Source organism: Xenopus tropicalis, chromosome 2, assembly GCF_000004195.4.
Source record: "Xenopus tropicalis strain Nigerian chromosome 2, UCB_Xtro_10.0, whole genome shotgun sequence".
NCBI lineage: Eukaryota > Metazoa > Chordata > Amphibia > Anura > Pipidae > Xenopus > Xenopus tropicalis.
Window position 1 is genome coordinate 108,504,873 of NC_030678.2, and position 20,589 is coordinate 108,525,461.

At 37.1% G+C, this 20,589-nt stretch overlaps 1 protein-coding gene across 1 annotated transcript in view; it reads right to left on the reverse strand.

Annotated features, from left to right (window-relative positions):
• Positions 1–14,622, reverse strand: part of LOC100495307 — a 28,371-nt gene extending 13,749 nt beyond the window's left edge. The window contains exons 1-4 of the mRNA XM_002933809.5: positions 14,357–14,622; positions 5,038–5,918; positions 1,608–1,793; positions 719–806 (exon numbers count right to left, since the gene is read on the reverse strand). Of these exons, the coding sequence (XP_002933855.2) occupies positions 719–806; positions 1,608–1,793; positions 5,038–5,838 (1,075 nt within the window). The 5' untranslated portion in view covers positions 5,839–5,918; positions 14,357–14,622. The remainder of the gene's footprint in view (positions 1–718; positions 807–1,607; positions 1,794–5,037; positions 5,919–14,356) is intronic.
• Positions 14,623–20,589: the final 5,967 nt, after the last annotated feature.

The window sequence follows — 20,589 nt, forward strand, 5'->3', positions numbered from 1 at the left end:
AAATAAAATATTCTCTCCTTTCTTACTATTATTTTCAATACATTCCCTAACTGTCCTCTTCTTGCCATTGCACCCCACCCACCATTTTACTTCTTTAAAATCTGATGCTCTCTGCCTACCTCTTTATCACTCACTGATGCTTTACTTATCTACTTTCTATAGCTTCTATGGTCCACCTTACACAACATATTACTTTTCCTTTTACTATGTAATTTCCATTATATTCACATGTAGCCCACATACATAGAGGATTATTACTGTCTTTGCTCATTATCATTGAATACTTGGAGTGAATATACTCCTTCTGAAGGAAAATATTAATTCCCCATATAACTGTAGAGTACTGTATTCTTTAAGGCTACTCCTGATTAGTTTTAGTTCTACAGTCTCCTTGGGGTAGTCCATTAATTCACCCAGGAACACCAACAGTTGCTTTATTTTTTGTTATCTGCTCAAGGGCTTGGAATTGAGGTTCTTGGGAAATAGGAGTGGTGGTCAGAAGACTGCCCTGCTCTTGCTTATTTTTGCTCTTGTATTGTAGGCTGTTCCTACTCTATGTCACCTTAACAGCTATGCAAGTTCAACAAGATCTTATATTGATTATTCTGATATAAAACAGTGGCTTTCACAGTGTTACCTAAAGCTATGCACATTAAAGATAACTATAATTCACTATATCTCAGTAAGTGCAAGAAGGGTACATTGTTAAACTCATTACCTATTTGTTGCTGAAGAGACGCTGAAGAACTGGGGTCAAATGGATTAAGAAAGTCCTGTTTTTTTCTCTTCTTATCAAATGCAAGTGCCTGGAAATAATTTGGTATACAAACTATGATGTTTATTTGTGTAAAGCTGGCAGAAAACATAATCCTTACAGTGCTAGTTATAATTATCTCACATTCACACTATGCACACTCTACTCAAGAGCAGGTAGAAGCCAGAAGAACACAATGACATTGCATGTGGGATTTCTTTTGGAAGTACATTTCAAGCAGAATTTGATTTCCTTTTTACATATGGATGAGTTAACATCATAAATGGGTATAAAATGTATGGAATTAAATAGCAATGTCCTTTACAAAGAAATGTATAAAATATATGGCATTGAATTTTAATTTAATTGTTTTACTTTGAAGCCATAAAGGAGTCTGGTGGTAAAACGAGAAGGATTTTGGCCTAAGTCCTACAAAAGGGCAAACGCTGGGATAAGGAATCATTACTACATACGGTAAGTTATATACTCATACTTATAATTATTTATATAGCCTAAGTTTTGAACTCTATGCTTTACTTTGCTCTTTAATAGGGTCGACAATTATGATACTAACTGATTTTATTTACTATCTAATAAATTACATGGTGAAGCAAGCTACATCAAGTGCTTATTTCTTTCAATGTGTGGGTTCTTAAAAAACAGGATCCATTCATTAACATTGCCTTGGTGTGTATGTCTCACATTATATTCCTCAAACAGTACAGGCAAACAGCTGGATTTGAGGAACACACCTTGTTTTTTTTCTAAACACCAACATATTTTATAATAATTTCTTTGAAATGGATAAAAAGATATATTTAAAAGAAAAGATGAAGTAAAAGACACAGAGCACCTCCAGTTCTTTTTTTAGTGTTATGCTTTCAGAGACAATATGGTGTTTTTCTTCTTTCAAGTGCAGGTTTTCAGCTTGTATTCTCCTGAGTTCTTTGCTAAGGTCATTTATTTTCTCCTCCCTTTTCATGAGTATTGATTTTAGCAGTGACATAGAGATATTCTGCGATCCATTGGAATCTGCACCCTGGAATCAAAGAAAATTGATCTTTTAATCAGCATTGTTCTATGTCGTACACAAACCTTTGAAGACATGGCAGGCTAGATGAAATCAGTGAGGAAATACGATTTAACCCTAGTGTGCTGTGCTCCAAGATCATTTCCAAATCTACACTGATATTCTTTGAAAAGGCCAACAGAGCAGTTTATTATGACAATATTACCATTATTTATAAGTGCATATAAGGTGTGGTACTCCAGAGTAAAAAATACAAAGGCTTTCCTGCTGCAGTGAATGCAAAAAGCTAGAGTAACGTACCACATTATAGCTTATTATTGCATATTCTTGTTCAGGTATTGGACCTATTATCCAGAATCCTCGGGAGTCTGGGTTTTTTTTGGGGTCTTTTTTCATTTGGATCTCCATACCTTAAGCCTATTTATGGTAGATGGTCTTCCAATAACCCTGTGTCCACTATTACCTCACACCCTGTGCCCTGTGTATATTTGCTCTGACACACCTATTACACCCCATATACAAACTTTACCAAAAAATGCACCCCTACACTTTTGTAAAGAAATTTTAATCATCACAATAAGTATACAACAGAATTTTATAACTGTTTTTGTAATGTGTGGTTTTTGGTTCTGGCTTTATAGGGCTATCAGGATAAAGTGAATACAAACAACACAATGAAAGGTAGTGGTCTGTATGTCAGACATGGCCATTATCAAAGACCACTTTTAGCATATGAGGCACCACTGACCACTGACATAATGAACATTTTTAGGGAAATTTCAGGGAAATTATAGGCTATTTGCCCTGAGACTCTTGGCCCCGGCCTTTGTGGCCTGCCCACAAATCCATCCCTGCTTAAATCATATTTAGAAGCAGAGAGAAATGACAGTTGTGCAGCAGTTGATTACTAATTCAGAATCCTTCCTTTTGTACTTTACACTTAGAACTACTAAGAATGTTGTGATTTTTTTTTTCTTGGAAAACAAAGTCACTGATTGACTGAATGCTATAATCTGTATATTACTATATAGAAGAATAAATAACTGGAGACTATATGCAACCTGTGAGGCATTTCTGATGACAATTCTTTTCCAATTCCTCTTATAACAGTAACAATTGCTTTTGCTTCACAATCAGTGTGCAGCTTTCCCATTATTCCCTTTATTCTACTTTTTGTACTGTGTAACTTTCATTTATGTGTTCTCCTTGCACTCTTTGATTTTCATCTGCTTTGACGCCCCTAACTTTCCTCCAAAATGCCTGGCCAAGCACTATCCATCTCTCTTTCATCTAACTTTCCTCCACTATGTCTCCCATATATTATCTAAATTTCTCGACTATAACTCCACTAGTACTATCTAGCTTTTCTCCACTGTGCCTCCCCTAGTACCATCTAGCTGTCCTTTACTATGTCTTTCCTAGCATTATCCCTCTTCCTTCAGTCATGTCTCTTAAGCACTATACAGTTGTCCCCTACCATACCTTCCCTTGTACTACCAGCAGTTCTTCTACCATTCCCCCTCTAGTTCTATCCATATTTTTTCCACATTGCCTCCCCTCGCAGTGCAAAGACTATTTACACTATACCCTTTAGTAAAATCCAGCATGCTGTCACCATGCCGTCTTTGCAGTATTCACCTGTCCTTCATTGAATACAGTAGAACAGTAATAGCTAATGAGCCTTAGCATGCAAAGCCATTAAATCAAAGGACATATGCACACCAATGCAACGCATATCATTCCCAGAAATGGGTTAGGTTAGGATGTTCATTGTTATTTATTGGAGTTGCGTAAAGTCTAGCATAAAAGATTTTTTAATTTTTTTTTTGCACTGAAATCAATTCTTGCTACAAAACAAGTGAATGTATGTACCCACTGTGAGATATAGCAGTCTAGTTTAGTCCCAGATGTTCTAATTGAAATCACATCTGGATAGGCTAAGTATCTTTGCTAATGCTCATACAATCAATGGAGGATTTTTTAAAGAATGTGCAGAAAGCACAGATGTTAGTACATCCGCAGTCAGCAGGGAGACAACATAACTTCACTAATTGATAAAATTATGAAAAATTGAGGGGCCTACAGTACCGTCATGCTGTAAAATAATTGGCAGTTATTAAACTGACATTCTGCACAATACTGCGGGTACTTTACTCGCTATACTGGGGTGTAACTTAACTGATCAGCTATAAATAGAATTATTCATAGAATTAAAAGAAGAATTATCTGCAAAGGAAGAGGTATGAATGTTCTCCCTAAGTAACTTTGCAGATGTCAATAAATGTTACATCCTTTTATCTCTGGTCAGCTTTATTTATTAATGTCCATAAACAAGGGGATATCTGTGTTTAAAAATAATAAAAATAGAATTAAATGATTAGATTACATCTTACATGCAAGTCTTACACTGTACTGACTAAAAATATACAAAAAATATGTATACATTAAAATAGCTAAATCACACATTGCTAAAGCAGGACCTTTGTGCAGAGAATTTGAATATTCCATTTGAATTCTGTGCCTCACTGCAAAGTAGATTTAGCATGGGCGAGTAGGTGAGTTTCATGCTTTCTAGTAAGCAGATTTTTCTCTTTACATTACCTTCATTGTGCGCCTAAATGGCTGTGTATCAGCGTGCATCCAGTGCCTTTGTTCTGTCTAACTGTCCTTCTGCCGTGGATGTGCCTGCCTGATTGTGCAAAGATTTCTCACAAAGAGCTTTGTGCAGATGGCGGATGCTGCATTAAAGAATGAGTGGCTGGGGCCTAGTAATAATCATCTTTTCATAAGTGTTCTACTGAATGTCACATAAAAGCCTTAGCAGCTACACAAAGATTTTAGATTCTGTGTGTATCATTAACCTTTTCCAATTTGAATTTTTAAATTCTGTAACAGATAGTAAGCACATCAGGTGTTATTCTCTGCAGTAGAAAATTAACAGTTTTATTTTCTGCCATTGAAGTTAATGAGAAGCATTTTGTATGCTCTAAAAGGGCCTTTCAGAATGGCAACCTTTTGGGGAATATTCTAAATGTCTAACTGTACAAAATGGCCAAAAATCTTTCCAAATCAGAAAGGTGTGCAGCATCCTTTTAAACTAAGTAAGAGTCAGTTTTTGCCCCACAACAACCAATCAGGGGTAAGCAACATTACTGAAAGCAGGAATCTGATTGCTTGCTGTGGGTTGTAAGATGTGGTTAGATTTTGCCCATTTTTGTGCATTAGTGCCATAGTATCTTGCATCGAGTATTACCTGTAAAGAGCTCAACTCTGTTTCTTCAGAAGTGGAAGAATAAGAATGTTGTGTTTGCGTGACACTATCAAAGTCTTGCTCCGTACCATAAATTTCTGTTTGATTCATATCAGAAAATGTATGAGAACAATATGAATCTGTTTGCACTTTTTTCAGGTTATTTTTTTCTGTTATATCCTCTGTTGGTGATTGTGGATAACTTTCAGTGGTCTCGGTATTCTCATCTCCAGTGAAGTGTTCTGATAAGGATTTTGTCAATATGGTTCCAGCTGAACTAATTTGGGTTGTGCTTAAACACGAGTCTGCCTGTTTTGACTGGCTGAGGCTAAAATCCATTGTCTTTTGTTTGTTTAATTGTTGCCAGTGTAATGGAGAAATAACTTCATCTCCCACTACATCATCGACAACATCGGGATTTGCTTCTTGGCCAGGCTGTCTTGCCATAGACTCCTGATAAAATCTAGAAGGTGAAGCTTGAATTAGCACATCTTGAGATCTGGAAGATTTTAATATTGACCATTCTGGTTGTTGAAGAGAAGTCTGTGAAAATATACTATCAACAGAGCCCCCTATCTTGTACTTTGAATATGTCAATGAATGGATCTCCTCGTCTTGATTTTGTCCCGAGCTTGTCCCTTTATCCAGCCCAAAACCTTGTTCACAGTAATTCCTGGGATTCCAAACAGAATCCATACTGAACGTCTTGTTCTTCTCAGAGACATGAGGCCAGTTTGTAGGTACATACTGTTCTTCCTTAGGAAAACTGATGCCCTCAGAAGACATACCTTGTACAGAATCCATTTCCAGGTACCAAGTTTCAAGTGTCTAAATTTGAGCTTTCAACACAAAATTAGAACATGAAGCTCAGGGCTTGAGAGATGCTGAAATGACAACAAAGTGGTGAATAATATTTAAGGGTTCATTTAGAAGAATGAAAAAAGTGTGAAAAAGAAAAGAATATTATAATTTTGCCAACAATACATAGTTTATCCAGGAGGCATGCATGTGAGCACAAGTTGCATCTACCATGTAAGGGCCCATGTAGGCCTATGGGCACAACACACACTAAGGCAACCCTCTGTATATCACCTGCCTATAGTAGGCACTAAGCGCAAAGCTCTGTTTTACTGTACTCTGTACGTCGATGCACATTTAGGGGCAGCAGGCCAAATGGAGCTTCTTGCAGGCCTTACATGAAACGTAGTGCAACAGCGCAATCACAGTCTTGCAGTCATTTGAGAAGACCCTGGACATACGTACAAGAGCACTAATGGGCAATAAATCACACCCCTTGGTGTTCATTTAAGAGCTTGCTGCTTTACTGCCTGCCACAGGGAAGAAGATATGTACCACCTACCCTGTGCCTGTCATAGAACTATTATTCAATAAAGTCAAAAAGATTGTCGCTGCGATTTACTGTTTAAGAACTTAAACATGATATACACTCAGGGACCTATTTATTATTTTGTGTAAAAAAACACCAACACAAAATTCTTCTGCCAGCTTTTTACACAATTTTTTCAGTGAATTTCATTTTACACAGCATAATAAATAGTCCCCTTAGACCTTACCTTGCCATGTGTTCAGTCAGCTCCTGATAAACATTGAGCATGTTTATGTTATTACAATTACAATTTTTATTAAAAAGAACCTAATAAAAGGACCATTTCTTGACCAAAGGTAGGACATTTAAATAAATGAACCACTGATAAGCGTATTTATATGTGAGCCAGCAAATTGTTAGATATTGGCCTGTTTAACTAGTTTAGTTCCTGGAAGTGTTTTTGCCTCTTTTTTTTTGTGGCGTAGGAGCAAATATTGATTAGACTTTTATTCATGCTTCAGTGGATCCGCTTTGATGACTAATGATGCTGTTGCCTGCTTTGACACAAATACCATCAAACCTTGTATACAAAGGTATATAAAGGTTTTTCATTAAGAAAGATGGCATATTCTTATTTGCCTTGTGTCAGGGAAGTAAAACAGGTAGCAATTCTGCATCTATAAATAGAGCTTATTTGCATTATAGAGAGGCAGAAGCAGCGGTATGTCACTGAAATTACTTAGCCAAGAACATGTTGTAAGGTGAGTAAGTGGGCCTGCCAATACTGGATTATTATAAAACTCATGGGGTCACGGTCACGGTAGACTTCTCTAAGTACACTGTCTTACTGCAGGGGTTATAGGCCTTTTTTGTATCATGTCCCCTTGAAAAATGAACCTTTGGCAAAGGATCCCGTTTGCTCATAACAAGGTTACTTATATACCCCTTTTTTGGGTTCTGCCGAACTCCCCCTGATGGATTCTGCCGAATCCCAAACCGGATCCTATTTAGAATATGCTAATTAGGATTGGGAAGGGTTAAAATTTGGCGCACACATAGCGCGTGGCAAAAAAAATCCCCCCCTAAATTTTAACCCTTTCCAAATGCTAATTAGCATACTATTATGCTAATTTATGCTAATTAGGATTCGGATTCGGTTCAGCCGGGACCATGGATTCGGCCAAAACCGAATCTATCAAAAAAAGACTCCATTCGGCCTGAATCCCGAACCGAATCCGGGATTCGGTGCATCCCTAATAAAAAGACATTACTGTATCAGCCATTCGGCCTTAGTTCTACAATATCCTAAACCCTTCACGCTAAGCTACTAGGAATGTCTTAAAGGTCACACAGACATTGTTCACCCTTAGTGCCCTTTAGGCTGTGTTTCCCAGACACTGCTTCAGCCCCCACAACCTATTTTTGACAACCTATAAAATGAATCTAGCATTTATATGGGCGGATGCTAATTTGGCCCTCAAAGAGCAGGCTAGCAGCTGATCTACCTGTGTAAGGGCCAGTTTTCTGTTGGGTAGGTTTCAAAGTCCCATTGGGCAAGGATCACATTGACACTTTAATGCAGTCCAAAAGGGCCTGCATAGGCTTCTGTTATGATCTAACTGTTGGCCCAGGGGAGCTCACCAAATGAGTGTATCGCTATGTGTATGGGCAGTATAATAAAAGGCACTAAGTTTGCCCAGGAGTAGTAACCCATAACAACCAAAAAGATGTTTGCTTTTAAACAGGTGACCAGTAAATGCCTTCTGCTGATTGGTTGCTATAGATTACTGCTCCTGGAAAAACACAGTGCCGTTTATTACATAACCTCATTACTGTTTTAGCTACACATAACAAAGTGACAATAAGATATTGAAGAGTATATTTCTGCATTTACTATTAGCTACAGGTTTATGGGGGGCTGGGGGTTTAAACCAAGCTTCACAGTACTGAGCATGTGACAATAAATATTTCTATTCCATTTTATATTATACTTTAACATTCCTGGGTCTTTGTGACAGCAGTACTTAACTTGCTCAGTGTATATCAACTCCTCCATGTCTTCCAGGCAATGGTTATACTGTCCTGTCATGTCAATTTTTCTTCTGCAGTGTTAAGGGAGGCAATGAGTCAAGACTGCAACTGAACAGCACTTACTAATTGATTTGTCCACATTGTGGGAATGTAATGGTGCAGGTAATGAAATGTAACCTACAGGATGTTACATCCCCAAACTAGGAAGCTTCTCAAGACAACATTAAATTTGGTGAGATGTAATTTAGCATATCCCAACTCCCCTGAAATAAAACAAGGCATAAAACTTCATTAGCTTCTTAACCTCTTCAGAACTCCAGTGTTCTGATTAGATTAAACTCTTCCATATTGTTAGAATAGCAGGCATTCTGTCTCAGTCACAGCATTCTGCATGAAGTGCATACTGATAAAGAAGCAGTCTATTCGGAGTTCATACACACCACTATATTTAAGTAGCACATTTGTTACTTTGATTGGGTTACTAAAGGCATGATGTCATTTTATGTGAAAAATCTATTAGCGCAAGTTCATTGTGCTGGAACATTTCATTAGCAATGTAACAAATAGTGCCAATGAATTGTCTAATGTTTTTTAAAGGGCCAACATCAGAGCAGCACTATTAAGCAATTCATTCATTTATTCATTCATTCTGGGCCCTCATCCTGAGGGAGTGCCAGCTTGTTTAGAAAACATCTTTAATAAATATTCTTTATTATTACTATGTTTTGTTATAAATTATACTTTAAATATTTAAAATTCTGCATGTCACTTGTAAGTACCCTGCAACCCAAGACCTTCTTCCCAGTACCAGTTCCATTTTACAGCTCTGTACAATCGTAAGGGTGAAGACAGAATTTCCAGGATTCAGTTTTGATCTTCATCCTGCAGGTCTCCATCTGGGTTTGTACTGGGCAGCATGGTGGTGCAGTTCTTAGTATTGCTGTCTTGCTACACTGGGATTCTAGGTCTAATTCCAGCATACTATCTACAGGGAGTTTGTTTGCCCTTCATTTGCCAAAAGCAAAGCCAACAATTAATTATTGTTTTAAGATTTGGACTTGGAAATTACTGGACATTAACAGTAACAGTTGATTTCGAGCTATTCTTGTGTATTTTTGGCTTTATGCTTGGCCATCTGCCAAGGCTCAGGTTTTTGCAGACTGTATCAGGTTTTCCGCCAGGATTTCATTGTATTTTGCTGCATTCCTTACAACCGCTACCCCCACAAGCCTTCCAGGGCCTGGTGCAAAGGAGTATCTCCACAGCATGATGCTGCCTTCACATTGCTTCAGGGTGGGAACGGTGATGATGATATCAGTGTGTGGCATACACCAAACATTGTGTTAAATCTGAAGGCCAAAAAAAGTTACATTTCATTTAATCTCATCAGACCATAGAATCTTATTCCAGCCAACTTCAGATTCTCCCATATGTCTTCTGGCAAACTGTTGATGAGATCTCACGTGAGTTTTAAGTAATAGTTGCTTTTTTGGCACTCTCCCAAATGCTGCAAAAGGTGAAGCACCAAGACAACTCAGCCAGCGAAGCTGGTAACTCATTCAGAGTTGTCATAGTTCTCTTTCCTGTACGGATGTGCACTTTAGGTGGCGCTGTACTTGTCAGCTGTAAATTTTGAAAAACGTTTGAAAGACAAAATGGGGATCATTTATCAACGCAAATTTGCCCATGGGCAGTAACCCATAGCAACCAATCAGTGATTGGCTTTTTTAAATCACCTGAAGGTAGAAAAATGAATGCAACTTTTTGATTGGTTGCCATGGGTTATTGCTCACAAGCAAATTTGCCCAGTGTTTATAAATCATCCCTAATGTTTCTATGGGTTTGCACCTCCCTTCATCTTCATCGCCCCACAAAGGAAGCTGCAAACCCCATTTGTGTGTGCTGGCCCCCTTCTTTCTAACAATATTTACAGATGTGCCAAACTCTTTCAATTTCTCAATACTTGATTTAACTGTATTCCAAGGGAAATTTAGTGATTTGGATATTGCATCCATCCTCTGACTTTTGCTTTTCAATCACCTTTTCATAGAGTTGCATAGTGTTCTCGGTATATACCATGATACTGACCAGAAGGGGAACCCTACATATACACATGTATTTATACTACAATTAAAGGGCAGTTCACCTTCAAATGATCTTTTGATATGTTACAGGATGAGAATTCTTAGCAACTTTTGAATTGGTCATCATTTTTTTAGAGTTTTTGAATTATATGCCTTCTTCTTTCAGCTCTTTCCAACCTTTAAATGGGGGCCACTGCTCTGGAAGCATTTGTGAGGCTTTAATTGTTATTGTTATATTTTATTACTTATCTTTCTAGTCAGGCCTCTCCTATTTATATTCTAATGGCTCACTCACACAAATTCCTGGTTGCTATGGTGATCTGGACGCTAGCAACCAGATAGATGCTAAAATTCCAAACTGTAGAGCTGCTGAACAAAAAGCTCAATAATTAAATAAAAACCACACATAATTAAAAATAATAGTTAAAGAATAGAACTCTGTACATCATACTAAAAGTTAATATAAAGATGAGCAACCCCTTTAAATGAAACCCCTTGACTACTCAAGTGATCCACTAACTTACACTAATCATGTGACTCTGGAATATGGTGGCTGCACCAGTGATGATTTAGGTAGGTATGTCATATTAAAGGGGCTATTTTGGAACCGGTTATACAGGTATGGGACCCATTATCCAGAATGCTTGGGACCTGGGGGTTTCCGGATAAGGGATCTTTCCGTAATTTGGATCTCCTACCTTAAGTCTACTGAAAAAAAATTATATAAACAGCAATTAAATCCAATAGGATTGTTTATGCTCCAATAATGGTTCATTATATCTTATTTGGGATCAAGTACAAGGTACTGTTTTATTATTACAGAGAAAAAGGAAACCATTTTTAAAAATGTGAATTATTTGATTACAATGGAGTCTATGGGAGATGGCCTTTCCATAATTCGGAACTTTCTGGATAATGGGTTTCCGGAAAAGAGGTCCAATACCTGTACTGTGTTTTTTCATTGTAACTAAAATATATATTAATCGTGGTCAAAAAACTAAATTAAATCCACTGTGACAACAAAACATGAAAATGCCAAAGGGTGTGAATACTTTGAATATCTGTATCTATTAGAAAGACTATATTTTTGCCAGCATGTCTTGTTTCCTGCATTACATTAACACAGGCAATTTCAGTTCCAGCAAATGACTATATTTCCAGTATTTACGGAGATCTGCCACAGCAATCAAAAATGAAAGGGCTTGGAGGGGGTTGTTGGGAAGCATAAGCTGTAATGCTAATAAGGACTAACACAAACACATGGGATGTTAAGCAGGAGTGAGAAATAAAATAAAGGAGATATGGCGCTGCATGCCGTGCAAAGCCAGCCAAACATAAAGAAATGGAAAGGTACAGAAGCATGTTGTCACTGTAAGTGCCCTTTAACACTTCAGTGTATTCCATACACAGCAGGCTCTGGCAATTTCTATTTGTCGCCACAGTTCAGAACCATTTTAGCATAAGAGCTAATGGATATACTTTAAATGAATTCCAGCAATTTTGAGGCATAAACACAAAAAGTGTAGAAATTGTGACATAATGAGCGCTTACTGCTGGGATAAGTGCAGTTACTGTTCTTTGTTTCACAAATGTACAGCAACTGAAGGAAATGCAAATGCTGGCTGATATTCAGCTTTTCTGCTGCATAAGGAAGTGGAAGTCATTTGCTGAATATGACAGATAGTATTGTTCAAGTGCTCTGTCTACCTGTGCTATGAGTGCTGTGGCTGGATTATTCATTTACTTTAAACAACAGTTAAACACAATCATTGCCATGCGTTGTCATTTAATATTTGGTTTTATTGTCTATTTTCCATAAACATTAAGTAATGTAATTTTGACATCTAGAGGTAAGATTTGATATGCTTTGTTGACAAACAACACCCTTTAAATAATATCATAAAAGAGACACAAACAGATGCAAATCATGTCTGTTTGCCATTATTTCATATGTAAATGCAAACAGACACAAAGATGTATGTTGGCTAGCCACTGTATTTTTATGTAAACACCACATTCAAAGTTATCCTGAAGGTATATTGCCAGATACCATCCAGTCATGCTTAGTATGAGAATATATCAAAGAGACCCTGAAATTTACCTCATGTGCTTTCTGGCTGACTCTGTGTCTGCAGGTGCAGTTACACAAGGAACAAATGGAAGCAGATCTGTGTAGATTGGCTTTTTTTCTGTCTGTGTTTATCTGTTTTCTGTCTGTGTTTATAGCGGCCCCGGAACTGCTGCCTATATACACTAAAAATTCTTATAGTTCTGCCCTAAATTAATTATCCTTCTGTTTACCCTCCAGGCTTCACCTATATCTGTTTACTGAAGGCACAAGATGACTTTTTTTATTCTAGATTCTTTTTCCCATCATCCTTAGCTAAAAGCCAAAATCATGGTCTTTATTTATTAACAATATCTTTTCTAACTGAATAAATAAGCAGGAAATAATGGTTTTCAAACAACATTCAGTAGATTCTTGCTATGACTGCAATATATATATACTTTATGGTTTGAGGCATATTTCCTGGATTAATAAGTAACTGGTGATTGACTGAGCTACGGTGTTTCCAACCATGCTATACATAATGCAGTAACTTGTGTCATTTCTCTAGGTGCTATAAAGATAAACACGGCAGCTTTGCAAACAGCAGACTTGTTGCTATGTGTAGCTGTAGCTGTGACAGACGCCCAGCTCCTTATTTACAATAGAAGCTTTGAAAATAACTGTCACTTTTCTAATTAGTATTACTGCAAATATCTGATTAATGAAACTGTGATCATGAAAAAATATAAACAACCATTATAACAACCAGTATTCTTTTTCATTGTGTTGATTCACTTTATTCATTCTTTATAACTTTCTCTATTTCTCTCTATTTATTTATTGACATAGACAAACAGGCAAATACTAAGTTATTCTAAATGTGTTTTAACAGAGGCAATTCTCAGTATTGGCTATGGCAGGGTATTTTTGGAGTTTAGTAGCCGTGACAAGTAGCTGCTACTAGTTGCTCTGTGTGTCTTCACACGTCCCGTGTGAGCACTGGTCTACATATTAGAGTTACTACCAGATGGAAATAGCCAATTAATCTGATTTGCCAACCTTGAGTAGCATGAAACACTTTCATATTGAGTCCCTGCCCTATTGGTTAGGTCAGTGAAATGTATTGTGGAGCAACTTATTGCAAATATGTGACCCACTGGCTCACAGATTGATTGGCTATCCTGGCAGTATTCCATGACAGACAAGACAGACAAGATGTAGTATTTACATGCACTACGTCAGTAAAACTGTGCCATACATGGGCAGATTTAAGCTGCTGATTTAGACCAAATCAGCTGTTTTTCTGCTCTTGTATGGACCCTTTTCAATGGCCTTCCCAACGGATATCTGCCCAAAAACTGGACCCACATAGGCCATTGTTATATCTCAAGGGGTCAACCAAATGGATCAGCCCCAATTTGGCCCTGCACATAGGTGAACAAATCAGACAAAGTTTCACTTGTTTGGTGTTGCCAAATGAGTGGATCTCAATGTGTATGGCCTTCTCACAATTAAGGGCTACATTTAAAGAAAAAAACATATTTCCTAATTTAGTTCCAGATTTCCATCCATGAAGTTTAATTTTGTAATTTACCAGGAGATTGTTTTCCTCATTGAAATGTAGCTCACTTGAAGGCTACTTGAATTGTATGAAGCAGTTGGAGCCTCTGTATAGCTAAATAGCTGAAAACTAAATTGAATGCCACACTTTGTAAATATACCACTAAATGCAAAATAAGTTCCAACAGACTAAATTACATAATTAAAAGCTGTTTGAAAATGATATATGGGTATTTATGGGAAATTTCATGAAAGCCATAGCCACCATACCTATGTGCTTGTGTATCCTTCTGGTTTCAAAGTGGAGACAGTTACATTGAATCAGCTGATCCTGTAGGCATTTTATGGATCTCCATTGGTTTCTTTAAAGCTTTCATCAAGTCCCCTCGAGGTATACACTCTTGCGTCACTTGCCTTTTTGTGCTGTGGTGCTTGATACCCAACTAAACAGTTGGCCTGGTGCCTTAGTCCATACAACTGAAAAGCATCTTTCTATGCAGACGGTACAAAGGAAAGTGAGGTGGCCCTGCCTACAGGCTCAGGTTTCTAGCAGAAAGCACAAACACAAGACAAATAACTGAAATCCAAGCGGTAACACAGGTTTACATGAGCCAGTATTACAAAGAACCAGGCAACAGCATAAGCAAACTCCCTCAGGCACAAAGCACTGCTGGAGCCACTTATTCACTCGGTTCCTTATATTCACTGTTGTCATTCACTTGCTGTCCTTTTCCCAAGCTACTAAGGTAATACTTAGGTGTGTGGAATAAAAGCCTTTTATCATAGATAAAATAAGAATAGCAGCACTCCTTCAGAACTGAATATGATAAAGGTTTAACACTGGAGCTGGCTATTAACTACAATATATAGGAGTCAATCTTCTTCAGAGACTAACTTATTAGTTTAACTTCAAGATATCAAAATAAATATTATTTGCTCATAATTACATGTTGTGTAGATACCAAAATGCAAATGACAGGGGATTTACCGAATGGGGTAAGGTAAAGTTAGCGTGAGCTTCATTAACTTAATCCAGAATGATACAATGGCCAACCCATAGCCCACAATCCATCCACTATAGATTGATCCCTGTTAGGTACTATAATGCTACTGCACATTGATGCCCTTTATCGTGTGTTGTGTAATTATACTCTATAGCAAGTACAAATGACAGAACTGTACCAATGCTAATGAACCCTGAGAGAATGAGTGTGCCTGCATGTAGCTACAGTATGTGTTTAACTGGCAGAGTACCAAGTGCTACTATGCCTCCAGTGGTTACCACACCAGATCTGGAGGGCTGCTATCCTGTTCTGGTATCTTTGCTATTTAGTCTATTTCAGTTACATCTGGAAGCAACACCTGCTGATGGAAAGATAATCTTTGGATTAAGATGCTCACACTACTTTGCATTATTGGCTTCTATATAGTGGGATCCAGGACTACACAATGCATTGCCCTACTAGTAAATTAAATACAGTTACATTCAGTGTGACAATGAACCATAAAGTCTTTATCTATATAGCTTTCTCCTCCAGTTCCAATTATCTCAGTAATAATCACAAAGCCCATATATCCTCTCCCATGGGAATACTTGTCAATATCACAGTCTTAAACTGTTATTGATACTCCTTTCACAAACTGTTCCACCACTTAAAGGTAAGTCCCAATATAAATCACAGGTAAACATACATCTTCACTGTAATTATTCAAGGTTGCATACACTTAGAGGTCTCTGTTCAGTATAGCAAGTCTACTTTCAGGGTTCCCTTTTCTGCCTTTCAAGCTCTTGAGACCTTCCATTCACTGGGCCTGTCTTCCAACTGGGGTCACTCAGTCAGTCTCTTTCACCCGCAGCTGCTTACAACCTAAAGGAGTAGTCCACTACTGTTCTGTCAGTGATTAGGTTCTTCTGGTGTCTTTTTAAAGCTTGCTAAATAGAGTTCAGACAGCAGCCCAGCATTCAATTATATCCCAAACTGCAGTGAACACTTAGGAACCTCCAGATTAATGTATGTGTTGGGGTGGGAGGATGTGATGGTGGTGCCCACCACTTTCCCAACACAGGCAACACATACAACATGTATGAAGAAATATGCCATGGACAATCACCTATTATTTCAAACTAGCAGCAAACAATCTAAAACTTCAGTATATTCTGTGAAAAATTGTTTTTTATATTTCAATATTTTTTGCTGTAAATTTCTTCTTGTTTTCAAATTCTATTGCTTGCGTCAGTGACAGCAGTCATAGCATATTAATTGTTATACTAGATTTGTCTGTCTTTCCAGTCTCTCAATATGCCTCTTCCTCTGTCATTTAACTCCTTGCCTGGTTGCTAAAGTAGGAGGGCCCCTAACAACCACAAAACAATGTAAATTTCAAATTGGAAAACTGCAGTCCTAAAACATTACATAATTAAAAAGCAACAATGGATAAAAAGGACCATGCTTACTTAGGAGTCTACGTGCAAACATTGGTACAATTTGCCATGTTTCTTTGCCACAGTGGTTTTCCCTGTAATTTCAGTGTCATTGTGCATGGTCAGGGTTAGGTTGCACTCTGCACTCTGCATTTTTTATCTACTATGAATTAAAATAGCCCCATTTGCAAATAAACTTGGAATACCATGTCTACATCACACTAAGGGGCTGATTTACTAAGACACGAATTCGAATCCGAATTGGAAAAATTCCGATTGGAAACGAACATTTTGCGACTTTTTCGTAGTTTTTGCGATTTTTTCGGCGTCTTTACGACTTTTCGGAAATTATCGCGACTTTTTCGTTACCAATACGATTTGCGCAAAAAAACGCAAGTTTTTCGTAGCCATTCCGAAAGTTGCGCAAAATCTGGTGATTTTTTTGTAGCGTTAAAACTTGCGCGAAAAGTCGCGCCTTTTTCGTAGCGTTAAAACTTAAAAGGCGCGACGTTTCGCGCAAGTTTTAACTCTACGAAAAAATTGCGACTTTTCGCTCAAGTTTTAACGCTACGAAAAAATCGCCAGATTTTGCGCAACTTTCGGAATGGCTACGAAAAACTCGCGTTTTTTCGCAAAAATCGTATTGGTAACGAAAAAGTCACGATAATTTCTGAAAAAATCGCAAAATACCGATCATTACGAAAAAAACGCAATCGGACGCATTCGGCCCGTTCGTGGGTTAGTAAATGTGCCCCTAAGTGGTAGATTTATCAATCTTCCTCCGCCCGTGTTTGAATTCTAAAAAATAAAAATAAATACATTTGCTTGATTTTTCTAAAGTCAGCTATATAGATTTTATATTTCCAGGTTAAATAAATTTGTGTATTCTGACTTAAATTCCTAAAATACTTAAAGCATTCACCCGGTGCATTCACACCATACTGTACCTCATGGTTCCCTCCACGTGCATGCATAAGTCATTTACTCCCATATTATTATTATTATCATGTATTATAAAGTGCCAACATATTCCCTAGCCTGCACAATACATGGGTTTCATACAATGGACATACAGAATAACATACAAAGCAACCTATAGTCTATACAAGATGTGAAGAGGGCCCTGTCCAAAAGAGTTTCAGTCTATAAGAAGAAGGGGTTGAGACACAAGGGGGCAGATTTACTAATCCACGAACGGTCCACATGTGGTTTTTTCGTAATGATCTGTATTTTTGCAACTTTTTCGTCGCCGTTGCGACTTTTTTGGGACTTTTTCATCTCCATCGCGAAAAAATTGTATTGTTGCGGATTCATTTAAGCTTCAGTATCGTGACTTTCCTTGGGCCAGGTTGGAGCTGCAGAGTGCCATTTATTCCACTGTGAGGCTTCCAAAATCATGCAAAGTCGGAAAGGTTTTTCTGCTGTTTACGATCGTTCAATACGATAAAGTCGCAACAGCGACGAAATAGTTGTGACAGCGGCGAAAAAGTTACGAAGGCGGCGAAAAAGTTGCGACGGCGACAAAAAAGTTGCGAAATTTTCGTTTCCAATCCAAATTTTTGCCATTCGGGATTCAAATTCGTGCTTTGGTAAATCTGCCCCAAGGTGTGGGCAAGATTAGAAATAAGCATTGTAAGAGATGTTGAACAGGGCATTGCTTTAATTAGGGTAAGCTTCACTAAATAAACACGTTTTAAGAGATCTTTTATAGGAAGAAAGATTGGGAGAAAGTCGGACAGAACGTGGGAGAGAATTCCCATAGAAAAGAGAGTAGGAACTATATGTATTGTGAAGTTCCTCCCCTATTTATCTTCCAGTACAACTCCATACAAACCACCCCCTGGTTGCTGGAATTTTGCAGCTAAAAAGCAAGTAGATCAAAATGAAAAATATTGTAGAATCCAGAAAGATTAAAAATGAATACCGATTACAAAGTTATCTACATTTTACCAAGCAAGCCTTTGTTGCAGCTCTTCCTGAGCAAGGCATTTCAGTTTGCATCCTCCATGTACCATATAACAGGTGTTGAGGTTTAACTATCCACTGCTGACTCTACTGTGCACTGCAGTTTTTGGCTTCTCCTTGCTATGAATGTATTTCATTAATTTCTCCCTGTTTTAAACTGGATTCAATAAAAGTTACTCTTGCAGGGCAGTACAGCTGTCATATATTCTGTCAATCTGAGGTTTCACATTCTCCATCCATCCATCCAAAGAAAATCCGTTAAAAGGCCTGTTGTGTAGTATTAAATAATTTATGTACATATCAGGCCCAGGCGGTTTCCTATTAAGCTCCATCTGTCATTGTTTAATTATCAGTTTTTATAAATTACTATTTTTTTTAATAGATTTTAATTAAAACGGTGCAATGCAGACACTTACATGCAATTGCTTAACAGTTTTTTAAATGCGTATAAGAAACATTATATATATATATATATATATATATATATATATATATATATATATATATATGTTTCTTAATAATTGCACGCAGTCACAAAAGATCACGAATAAGAATGAACAATAGTTTCTTTAATTAATGTGCAATGTATCTTTTCTTTAACTCAATTTTAATCTGCCAGATTTAGGAAGCATTAGCATATCAATGTTATTGCAGATATGCTTCTTAAATCCATAACCCATAAAATTACACTATATATATATATATATATATATATATATATATATATATATATATATATATATATATATATATATATAGTGTAATTTTATGGGTTATGGATTTAAGAAGCATATCTGCAATAACATTGATATGCTAATGCTTCCTAAATCTGGCAGATTAAAATTGAGTTAAAGAAAAGATACATTGCACATTAATTAAAGAAACTATTGTTCATTCTTATTCGTGATCTTTTGTGACTGCGTGCAATTATTATGAAATTATTCAGCGAATAAATTAGCATTTTTCATTCCAGAAATTAATTTTCACTCATCATGCTGGGTTTTATGCATGTCAAAGGCTAATTAATTAGTATAATTATTTATTAATACTGTACATGTTTGCTTTATGAAAGGATCAGCCAAATCTCTGCACCCCAGTTTTATAAAAATGAAATTCCCTATTTAAATCCATTTTCCCAATTCATTCTGAGCCAAGTAGTCTATTCAGTATTTCCTCTAATCCTTTTTAATTGTTTACATTGGTTACAAACTGCGACGAATTTAAACACAGTAAAATTCAAATATCACTGTCTATACAGCACACTTGCTTTAAGAAAAAAAAAACAGGCCCAGACCCAATCCCCACTGGGTACTCCCCAGTGCCGACGGTCTCCCTCCCCCAATGCACTGAAGGTAAATTTCATTTACGTGCTGTGGGGGCCCCTTGGGGGATGCGGGGGCCCCTGGGGCAGTAGGCTGGTGGTCCCTGCACCTCTCCCCAGTCTGACCCTGTGAAGTAGAAATATTACAGTTACAGGCATCTAATATTGCAACAAGTAAATATTTAAGTTAGACTCATACAATTCTATATAGTGTCTGCATTTTTGCTAAGGACCCATTAAACTTTAGGAATCAAAACTATTTTATAACTATTTTATGCCACCATAAGCTTTCATTTACCCAATAGTGTCTTTAGATATCCTGAAAATCAGTATAAGACAAAAGAAATGTTTATTCACTGTCTAGTGCAATATTCATTTATATATCACTATGTAAATCTTGTATTTAAACTTATGGAACTGGCAACCAATAAGAACTAAAAGCCCATGAACCATTATTTAAGAGTATTCAGCAAATTATGTTGTTTTAATAACAGCAAGGCAAATAATCTGTTTTATCCCTCTAAAACCTACTGATCATACCCCTGGGAAACTCTTCCCTATGTAATACCAGTCATAATTAATTAGTTGCAATGAATTCCTGTTATTTTTGGTTCAAGGGCTGCATCTCATAAAATATACTGCAAAGCTAAGTCATTTTGATCTGGAACATGTAACATTGTCCTGACCCTTGCATATGACTGAAACAATAATTTAAGAAATGCCATATGGCAAAGCAGCAGCCTTTCTATTAATTAAAATATTTTTATCAAAATACTGAAATTTGTCACAAATCAA